A 12,128-nucleotide genomic window follows, 5' to 3' on the forward strand; every position below is an offset into this window, starting at 1 on the left:
GTTTATTGAGATGCCTTTAATTTTCTTATTTTTACGTACAAGTCCTGCAAGAATTTCTACACAGAGAAAAAATATATAAGGAGATAATGGATCGACTTGCCTACAGCCTATATATATATTAAATCATGAAGACATATTTCCATTAACTATAACGCTTGATTTTATATTTTGGTAAAACACAGAAATCCAGCATTCCTGAGTTTGCTGCATTGTAAGGTTCCGACTAATAAAATATTTCTACGATTAAACCTACATATTAAATATAGTTTCTTGTTTAGAATATCAGTGCCTGTATATTCAATGTATTTCTGGTCTTCTTAATATTTGTAAGAAGCCCAAACTGGATTTTGTCTTCAAATAATTTCGTATGTACGAAAAAATTATATTTTTTGAAATGAAATGAAATTTAACCTAGTACAAATATTAGAACGACCAGAAACACGTTTACTATACAACCACTAATATTTTATGCAGAAAAATGTATTTGATAGTAAATACAATCGTTAAAAAGTCTTTGTTAGTCAATAACATTTTACAAAGTGCGGCAAACTCAGGAATGTCCCTTTAATATCTGTTCCAAATCCGAAAAAGTCAAGGGTTTTTATATATATATGACCATGAAATGGAGTCAAATGCTTTTTCGAAATCTACTCGTAGAAATATTCCTGGAATATTATGCGATTCAGTATAATACAAAATATCATACAATATCCTTATATTGTCACCAGTATAACGACCCGGCATGAAACCAGTTTGGTCTTCGTTAATAAGAAGATGAAGTACTTCTTTAATTTGTTCGGATATACACGCAGATGCTAATTTATAGACAACATTTAGAAGTGATATCGGTCGCCAGTTGCTAAGAAAACGTTTCGGTTTATCACCTTTAGGTATACAAGTTATTATTCCCAGTTTCTGAGTAACAAATAATTCACCATTGATAAAAGCATAATTAAGGGATCTGAGAACAAAATAGCCTATGTCTTTCCAAAAACTTTTGAAGAATTCTGCAGAAAAGCTGTCTGATCCTGGACTTTTGTTATTTTTTGTGCACTCATTGCATTTGATAATTCCTCATGGGTTAATAAACCTTCTACTTAATTTGTTTAAATCTTGATCTGAAAGTAAATAATTTAGATTGGCGTCGCTTATACTTTCTTTAGAAGAATAAAGCTTTTGATAAAATTCTTTTGTTTCGTTCATAATTTCTTTTTTATCTGTAATAATAGAACCATCGGTTTTTCTTCAATAACTGTTATGGATTTACTAATAAAATTTCTATTTTATAAGTTACAAAAGTAATTAGTAATGCGTTCACTCTCTTCTATCCATCTAGCTCTCGATCTGATGTATATACCTTCCATTGTTTTTTGACGCAAATTTTCTAAATCTTTTCGTTTTGAATTAATGTTTTCAAAGTCTAAATGATCGCTTTTTTTTAAGGATTCTATTTCTTCAATTAATTTTTCTTCCCGTTTACTATTTTCTTTTTTCAAATAAGATGAGTAGGAAATCGCCTTGCCTCGTATCTCCATAAGTAAAACTTCTAAAAATAATTCATCATTAATTTGAAAATCGATTTCCGTTAGGGGGATATTATCGATTGCTTCCAGATTGTAGACTAGTACAGCATACTGTCTCTTAACACTAGCAATTATGTTTTTTTATTATTGTTTAGTAAGATTTATTTTTTAAAAGTGAGTTATTAAATTTCCAATAGGTATTATGTTTAATATTTTCAGTTAAACTTTCAGTTAAAATTTCCAACAGGTATTATGTTTAATATTTTCAGTTAAACTTAAGACTTAGCATAGAATGATCGGTTCTATATCCATAATGAATATTAGAGTTTATTACAGAAGAATATAGTGAATTGGATATTAAGAAAAAATCTAATCGGGCCTGTTTGGTGTGTTCCTCCTCCATGTATATTTACGAAGGTCGGGGTTATGGTTTCTCCAGATATCAACAAGATCCAGCTCACTAATCATCTCTAATACTGCTTCGCGTGCATTTGGGTTATTAATATTTACGTAGTTTTAGTTCATAAAATATAATTTTTTCGTACGTACGAAATTATTTGAAGACAAAATCCAGTTTGGGCTTCTGACAAATAATTAAGACAACCAGAAACATATTGAATATACACACTGATATTCTAAACAAGAAAATATATTTAGTATGTAAGTTTAATCGTAGAAATATTTTATTAGTCGAAAACATCTTACAATGCAGCAAACTCACGAATGTCTCTTTAAATAGTATATAGTTCTAGAATCTGTATGTTGCCTTGGTAAAATATATTACAGAACGAAAACGTGAGAGAGGCACCTGAATGAATTCGGTTATTGTTATTTTGGGAAGGTGGGTCTAGAGAATTAAAACTAATTTAAGTATCCAAACCAATTATGCTTAGTAAGTAGTTGCCAAAAGAAATGTAGCGGGTTTTTTCTCTAAGAATATATGTCAAAATTACCAAAGGTTTTTGTCATAATTATGTCAAAATTATCAAATGTTTGACATTCCAATAGCCGATGATTAGTAAGTCAATGTGCTCTAGAGGTGTCGTTAAACAAAACAAAGTTTAACTGTTTACAAACATTCGGACAAATTAGAAAACCATTGCTATTGTAAACAAGAATCTGAATTTAGTGTGTAATCTTAATGGTTACAAAATTTTATTAGTCAAAAACATTTTACAATGGCAGCAAACTCAGGAAAGTCCCTTTAAAACGTTCAATTTGTTGTGTTTAACGATATCACTAGAGAACATTGATTTATTAATCATCGGCTATTGGATGTCGAACATTTGGTCATTTTGACATAATATGGTCTTAGAGAGAATTCGTAGCAAGGGATCTTTTATATGCATTATCCCAGAGAGAGGATTGCACATACCACGGCATTTGATATACCAGTCGTGGTGCACTGACTGGGACGAATAATAGTCCTATGGGCCCATCGATCGCGATTGTTCCTAGACCGACTGCGCATCAAGCGAGCGCTTTACCACTGCGCCACAGAAACATCTTACATTGGCAGCAAACTGAGGACAGTGCCTTTAATGATCTATTTTAAATTGTTGCAGTCTTACCGAAGCGCCTATTTCGGCCAGGGTAAAGGGCCGATATACATGAATTACGTCAGATGCAAGGGTAGCGAGACGTCACTAACCCAGTGTCACTACAGCGGCTGGAAGATTCACTCGTGCACTCACCGCGAGGACGCAGGCGTAGCCTGTTTCAGCACTTCCGGTTAGTCCTATTATTAAAATATCCAGTTCTACTAATGTATATGCTATTTTTTGACGCTCCTGTCCATGAACATATATTTTTATGCAAAATAAATAAATCTTAAGTGCTGTTTAAGTTGTTATACAAGATATCCTTTAACAAGGAGACTCATTATAAGATGTTTCTGACCAATATAACCATTTTAACTACTAACATTACATATTACATTTCTGTGTTTACAATATTACATGCCTGAATACATGGCAGGTGTCTGATTGTGCTCATGTCTACAGTATACAATATTACATGCCTGAATACATGGCAGGTGTCTGGTCGTGCTCATGTCTACAGTATACAATATTACATGCCTGAATACATGGCAGGTGTCTGATCGTGCTCATGTCTACAGTATACAATATTACATGCCTGAATACATGGCAGGTGTCTGATCGTGCTCATGTCTACAGTATACAATATTTCATGCCTGAATACATGGCAGGTGTCTGATCGTGCTCATGTCTACAGTATACAATATTAATGCGAATATGGCAGGTGTCTGATCGTGCTCATGTCTACAGTATACATATTACATGCCTGGAATACTGGCAGGTGTCTGATCGTGCTCATGTCTACAGTATACAATATTACATGCCTGAATACATGGCAGGTGTCTGATCGTGCTCATGTCTACAGTATACAATATTACATGCCTGAATACATGGCAGGTGTCTGATCGTGCTCATGTCTACAGTAGTTCTGACGTCGTTTTATTTCACGATATGTCATTTATACGTACGAAATTAATGCGAAGTAAAATTCAGTTTGGACAAATACAAACATTAGGACAATCAGAAGCATTTAATATAATGATATTCTACACAAGAAAATGTATTCAATATTTAATTTTAGAGGTTGAAAAGGCTCTGTAATGTGCAAATGAAGGGTCCACGGAAATAACCATTAAAAGCTGTAGATAAATTATGCTTTCTGAGGCACAACTATTCCACGATTGCTGGGTTGTAAACATTAAAATTTAAGAATATCAACTTATTAAAAATGTGACATTACAGGACTCTTCAAATATACTATAATGCCAGTACATTCAGGATAGCTTCTCTAAAGGTTATCTGTGATCACTTCAAGTTCTGATTAATATTTTCAAAACCATTCTTGCTGTGTAGTTGCCATTATCGGGAGCTTACAAGACTCGAGTCAGTCTGGAGCGGTGGTCATCAGGGACGCTGCTGGGTGGAAGCCTGTCTGTGACGTCAGCTGGGACGACAGCGAGGCTGCTGTCGTCTGCCGGGAACTGGGTTACAGAAGCGGAAAGTCGGCGTGTTGCTCCAGGCTCAGCCGCATCACCTATAACCCGTACATGTACCCGCGAGTAGCCTACAGCAAGTTCCAGTGCCAGGGGACGGAGAAGACACTGCTGGGCTGTAAACACGCGGTGATCAGACAGTGCGAGAATAGACACCTGGCGTCAGTGGCGTGCTACACACAGCCTATCAAAGACGTAGATATGGGTAAGATTTGCACATCTTGTTGGAGGTTTGAGTAAATTGAGAGGGGTTTTGGTGTTTATTTAGACATTAATCAAGCGTCAGTTAGACACCCCATATCATGGATGTGTTACAGATAGCTTATCGTAGATGCAGATATGGGTAAGAGTTTTACATTTTGTTTATTTTTATTTATACTGTAAACACACGCTGATTAAACGTCTAACATCAGATACATTACACACAGCCTATCAAAGACCTAGCTATTAGGGTGTGATTTAGACATGTTAGAGGTTTGAAACATCAGATGCATTACACACAGCCTATCAAAGACCTAGATATTAGGGTGTGATTTAGACATAATGTTAGAGGTTTGAAACATCAGATGCATTACACACAGCCTATCAAAGACCTAGATATTAGGGTGTGATTTAGACATAATGTTAGAAGTTTGAAACGTTCGGGCGTTTCTTTAAACTGCGAACACAATGTCACGTTAATCAGACATCTAATATCAGTGATGTTTTACCGATAGCCTTTCACAGATGTAAATATGGGTAGACATTTGGACATTTTATTAAGATGTTTGAGATGTTTTGATGTTTATTTAGAATGTAAAAACTCTTTACAACAGTGGTGTCTGTCAAAGATGTGGATATTGGTCAGATTTGGACATTTTATGAGCTATTTAATTTGGGGTTTTAAAGTTTTTATTTGATTGTTGCTGGGGGGGGGGGGGGGGGGGGGGGGTTTTGTTGTTTTGTTGGATTGTTGTGAGTTGTTGTTGGGTTTTTTTTTTGGGGGGGGGTTGGGGGGGTTGGGGGGAGGGGGGGGATTGGGTTGTTTTTAATAAATACTGACAGTAAACTGTTTATGTCTGTTGGTCAAGTAAAGGGCGCAGTAGAACAGTCGTGTTTTATGTTGTAATGAGTCTGATGTACGAGTCGGAGTCGTTTCGCTCTGATAAAAACTGCTATGACAACATCTCTCAACCATAGAAAGTATACAGTCAGTTGAAAGTCTCTGCATTTTATTATATGGGTCATTTGCTTTGTTTTGTTCGTTGTTTTGTTGTTTGGGGTTGGGGGGGGGGTTTTTTTGGGGGGGACGCGTTAATTATTTTCTTTTTATTAGATGGAGTTGGCTTTGTTTATCTTGGTGGGGTTTTTTTTGGTTTTGTTGGGGGTGGGGTTTTATTGTTGGGTTTTTTTTTTTGTTTTTTTTGCGTCGTCTTGTCTTGCATCAAATGCTAACTGCTGATCCTCTTTCATTGGTTCCTTTTTGTGCTGGTGGTGCATGTATTTGTATAATAATTTGTGGTAACTTAAATATTTGCGCAAACCAAAAACAGACCAGTGCATACCATGTGTTTAATGCATCAGTCGTGGAGTGCTGGAGGAATCCGAAGACGATGGATTCTGCGACCCATTGCAACTCATGCCATTAATGTACTGCTGAGTTAACCAGCCCCGCCTTAAACATAGCATGGCATCTATAAACTGTGTGCATATTGTCATGATCGAATGAGGTTACCCACAGGCAGTGACTATATCAATGTACTGCTGAGTTAACCAGCCCCGCCTTAAACATAGCATGGCATCTATAAACTGTGTGCATATTGTCATGAACGAATGAGGTTACCCACAGGCAGTGACTATATCAATGTACTGTTGAGTTAACCAGCCCCGCCTTAAACATAGCATGGCATCTATAAACTGTGTGCATATTGTCATGATCGAATGAGGTTACCCACAGGCAGTGACTATATCAATGTACTGTTGAGTTTAACCAGCCCCGCCTTAAACATAGCATGGCATCTATAAACTGTGTGCATATTGTCATGATCGAATGAGGTTACCCACAGGCAGTGACTATATCAATGTACTGCTGAGTTAACCAGCCCCGCCTTAAACATAGCATGGCATCTATAAACTGTGTGCATATTGTCATGAACGAATGAGGTTACCCACAGGCAGTGACTATATCAATGTACTGTTGAGTTAACCAGCCCCGCCTTAAACATAGTATGGCATCTATAAACTGTGTGCATATTGTCATGAACGAATGAGGTTACCCACAGGCAGTGACTATATCAATGTACTGTTGAGTTAACCAGCCCCGCCTTAAACATAGCATGGCATCTATAAACTGTGTGCATATTGTCATGATCGAATGAGGTTATCCACAGGCAGTGACCATATCAAAAAGAATTTTTTTTTTTTTAACGACACCTCTAGAACACATTGATTAATTAATCATCGGCTATTGATGTCAAACATTTGGTAATTCTGATACGTAGTCATCAGAGGAACTGGCTAAATGTTTTCATTAACAGCAAGGGATCTTTTATATGAACTTTCCCACAGACAGGAAAGTACATACCAGGGCTTTTGGCCAGTTGTGCACTGGTTGGAATGAGAAAAACACTATCAGTTGAATGGATCCACTGAGGTGGTTCCATCCTGCAACGCAAGCACCTCAAGCGAGCACTCAATCGACTGAGCTAAATCTCGCCCTCTGACCATATCAAATTCACATACATAATATATCAAGTGATCTGAAGTTGAAATGTGGAACCTGACATTTAATTTAATTTAGAATTTGTCTCATTATATCCAGAATTTCAGACTCGCCTCTCAAATGGAAGCACCAACTGGGGAACAATAGAGATCAAATACCAGGGGATTTGGGGTCGAATCTGTTCACCCGACTGGACTAAGCACATGTCCACCCTTGTATGTATATCGCATGGATTTCGATATGGGATGAACTTCGGGCGCTCGTCAGAAATCGGTGATTTGCCGATCTGGGTGAGCATAGTGAATGGCACCTGTCCTGACAACACGACCTCGCTTAAAGACTGCGTGACGTCATCATGGGGAGAGCCAGTCAAAAAATGTTATCCCAATCGCGTCTTGTGCTTCAACAACAAAACAGGTCTGTACGTTACTCAGTGTTCGTACGTTATTTAGTGTTTTGTACATAATCGAGTAAATACGTATTGCCTAGTGCCGCTGTCTACGTTACTCAGTTCGTTTACGTTATATAGTGTATACGTTACCTAGAATAACGTCGTTCACTGGTGTACTTGCGTTGGCTAGTCTGTGCAATTTACCTAATACGAACGTTACATAGTGCACGCATGTTACTTGCAACTGGTGTATGTATGTTAACAACTGTATTCATGTTAGTAATACACGTTGCAAAGTGTACTTATGTCTGTTACGTTACCCAATGTATGTCGATGCTTACTGCACCTATGACAATTTGTGTGAATCGTCGGAGTCCATAGTCTAAATAAATATGCAGTATTGTATGAATATGATACTATGAGAGTTAGTTGGTCGTAGTTCCTATTTATTCTCAAAAGTATTATAAAACAACAAACAAATACAAATCTTTGTTTATTTTATTGAATCTTCGGCTATGTGTACGTTTTTTTTTTTTGGAAACATTTTCCAGCAACTGTACAAGAATTGTATAAACGAAGGTGACGTGGTAAACTCTAAGTACAAAGTATTATAATTTTGACATTTGGTATATGACACTGAAAACAGGGATTTTTCAAACTCTTTGGTTCTCAAACTATATTAGACTGAAGTCGGGGTCCATATCAGAGTTGCATAATATTTCCTCTTCCTTTCTTGTGCAGCTGCCCCAACTTTGAGACTGATTGGTCCAATGCCAAACGTTGGTCGAGTGGAGATGACATTTGATGGCGAGACGGGAACCATTTGCGACACCTACTGGACAAACGTGGACGCGAGGGTCATCTGCCGACAGCTAGGCTACATGGATGGAACCGCCCTGACCGGCTCGTACTACGGCAAAGGGAGGGGACCAGTGTTCATGGACAGAGTATGGTGTAAGGGTGACGAGAAGGATGTCTGGCAATGTAGAACTAGGGGGTGGAAGGTGTCCGCAAGGTCTTGTGGAGATCACACGAAGGACGCTTCAGTGGTATGTGTAGGCACGGGTACGTAGGTGTTTTCTTCACAAAATGATTTTATGTCCTGATCCATATCAAACGACCCTCATGGATAGAGACTAATTAGAGAATACTCACCTCGCTACTTGACAATATTGTTTATCTTTCACGAGTGAATTGATGTTGTCCTTCCCGAGCCTTTGTGTAAGATAAACGGTATTGCCGAGTAGCGAGTTAGGTATTCTATTTAGTACCCATTATCAATTTTCATTTTATTGAAGATTTTCAAACGATACTGTTATTGAAAACAAGTTTGCAAGTTGAAAACAAGAGACAGTGTTGCCTTATAGCTGTGGCGTACGTATCGCTGATGGCGTAAGTTAGTTGTTGACATGACTTCCACCATGGAAATTAAGACGTCAAAGACGGGGGGGGGGGGGGGGGGTCTTTCCCTAGGGAAAGACCATTTTTCTGTCCCCATTTCTCTCTGCCCATATGGGTAATAATACACGCTCACCCAAGAAGTCACAGTAAAATATATTTTGCTATTATAGCTTAGTTATCGATTTTTTTTTACTTTACTTGCAATGTTTTTGCTCACCAGAGGGCGGATCCAGTGGGATGAATCAAAATGGTTGTATGTAATTATAGGCTTCACATTTTTTCCCATTTACTGCATTAATGTACCACTTGCTTCTATTAAATAACCATGTACATTAAATTAATATCAATGCGTATCAGTCCACAATCCTTGACCTGGATATTTCTCTAGGCTATTTTCGTGAATCCACTTTTCTTTCGATCATCCTGTTGCTTGTTTCAGCTTAAAATTAAATTTGCACAAACCAAAACTGTTCAGGGTTCCGTTCTATGAAGCGATCTGAGGTGTGTGTCTAGGACAGCGTGTTTGAACCTTATTTGTATTAAGCACGAAATCAAGTCGAAATGAATCAAACAATATAGATCATATTTCTTCTTTAAGTAAATGAATATTCATCTTCTCATCTCTTTTTCAGTTAAACTTGTTAAGGGAGACCACTCGCATGGCATCGTGCAGGTGATCTACAAACGAGGCAGGTATCTTTATTGGCTCTCGCTGTGTGGAAAGAACTTTACCAACACCGAGGCAAGTGTCGTCTGCCGGCAGTTGGGCTTCCGTTCCGGCACGAGCCTGCCTTCTGGGTCCTACGGACGAATGTACCAGTATTTTGCGGCAAGATCCTTCAGGTGTCGGGGTAACGAGACGTCTATCCAGACATGCGCACAACATGCAACCACGTGCTCAACGCGCTATACGTATGGGAATGGTTACAGCGCTGTGGCTTGCAACAACGGGAGTGTCAGCAATGGTAAGATCCGATGATTCGTTTTATAAAGCTGGTGCTTGTCGAGGAATGTTTGCAGAGGGGTCTAGATCATAGGCGTCGGAAACACATGAAGATTATTGCAACGCTATCATCCATTAAAGGTTTTTGTAGACGATATCGCTGGCACTATAATTTGCGATATCTCTAATTTTAATCACAAGACAATGTATTGTTACGGCACTGTGTTTGTTTCAGCGCAAAACCTACCATTAGTGACGTCACGCCACTGCCGTTCTGCTAGTTAACGAGTCTACCGCTGACATTCAACCCACATTACTGAAATTGTTTACAACTGTCGCAAATGAAAAGAATGTTATTGATGATAAAGAGATTAACACACACACACACACACACACACACACACACACACACCCCGTGTCTTGTGATATAATATATCAGCCTCGGATTTCATACATTTATCAACTCGTGCTGATAAATTATGATATCACAAGACACTCTGGGAGTATCCTTTATATCCCTCCTTTCAACAGTTCTGCTGGCATCTTCCAAGGCCTCAGTAGATTGCAATGGGCATCAGTAATGTAAAACATCTGCCCAAACTTACCTTTTTCAGCTGATTCAAATAATTCCATAGGTGAAATTTAATATTCTGTCATAAAAGGTAGACATGCACACATGCACATATCTTCGGTCATAAATGAATGCTTTTAGGATTCTAGTCGCTTTTTATTTAAAAAACGATTTACTTATTCGTTTTAACTCGCGTTTTAATGTCTGGATCATTATACTTGTACACAGATTCAGGTCGAGCCTGGCCTCATACAAAGCTTTGTATTAAAAAGGGATGACTGCAGAAAGTATGTTTTCCATTTATGTCGAGCAATATTCCTTCTGTTCCAGCTTTTGGCATTGTAACACAAAGTAGCATGTATACTCTTGCAGACTGAGTGTATAAATATAGATGTAGCACTTGTCAGCCTTTTATGGTAGAATAGAGTCAAAAACCACGCCAAAACGTCCTTCAATCTGCCTTGAGCAGAGATACGTGTTTAAGATCAATAACCGTGTTGTATGTCGTTCAGTTTCGTTAACTTTCGTTAAAACAAAACCCACTGTCCGTCTGTGAGTCAGCTGAGATCACGTCCTTATCACTGCCAGAAGAGTTGTAATCAACAATGTGACTGTCACTGCCCGTCTGTGAGTCAGTTGAGATCACGTCCTTATCACTGCCAGAAGAGTTGTAATCAACAATGTGACTGTCACTGTCCGTCTGTGAGTCAGCTGAGATCACGTCCTTATCACTGCCAGAAGAGTTGTAATCAACAATGTGACTGTCACTGTCCGTCTGTGAGTCAGTTGAGATCACGTCCTTATCACTGCCAGAAGAGTTGTAATCAACAATGTGACTGTTCGTAATGTCGTCTGTTCCTAGACAGCATGTTCCTTTGTGATCACCATAGGTTGTAAACCACCGTTCAGTTTTGTACATATTTCAATACAATTTCTATGTCAGAATAAAATACAACAATATCGAGAGCTACGTGACTGCTATTCTTAGGACGTACTCTCCATTGATAACTGCCATTCAAAACAAAAAATAATAGTTTCACCACGAAAATGTTCAGCTATGTGAAAGCACAACCTCACTGTGCCGTTATACAAGTGGCAGCATTGCATGCCAGTTGCACAGTTGTTATTAGTTACTACTCAGAATAAAAACTTCAAACCAACAGATTATTTTAATACTACAGTGGTCAACCTACCTGTAATTATCGATGATATATTTGAAAAGGCATTTCAGTATTTTTTTATTATTTCTTAATAAAAAATTGTTTCCTAAACCCCACTGTATTAAGCTGCTACAAGTAGCAACACGGCCTATGGTGGTGTGGTGCCTATAGCTGGATCTCATTCTTCTCTTCTTGTTTGGAGGCCGGGCCATCTTCCTCGTATCTTATGTATCTTCATAATAATCAATGCATTTACCCGTGTTAGTTTAGTCTATCAATTCAATGTATTGCCCAATACCAAACATTGAAAGACCTGAAGGGTATTGTGAGCAGGTGAACTATATTGGCTGAATACCAACTTCCACTTTTTCCAAGGCCCCTTGCATTAGATTGCAGAGTATTCAATA

At 38.1% G+C, this 12,128-nt stretch overlaps 1 protein-coding gene across 1 annotated transcript in view; it reads left to right on the forward strand.

Moving 5' to 3' along the window:
- LOC121387826 (deleted in malignant brain tumors 1 protein-like) overlaps positions 1-12,128 on the forward strand; it is an 81,551-nt gene that overhangs the window by 5,334 nt on the left and 64,089 nt on the right. The window contains 5 exon segments of the mRNA XM_041519049.1: positions 3,089-3,254; positions 4,415-4,759; positions 7,355-7,672; positions 8,388-8,711; positions 9,680-10,012. Coding sequence (XP_041374983.1) covers positions 3,089-3,254; positions 4,415-4,759; positions 7,355-7,672; positions 8,388-8,711; positions 9,680-10,012 — 1,486 coding nt within the window.

Source organism: Gigantopelta aegis, chromosome 2 (assembly GCF_016097555.1).
Source record: "Gigantopelta aegis isolate Gae_Host chromosome 2, Gae_host_genome, whole genome shotgun sequence".
Classification (NCBI taxonomy): Eukaryota; Metazoa; Mollusca; class Gastropoda; order Neomphalida; family Peltospiridae; genus Gigantopelta; species Gigantopelta aegis.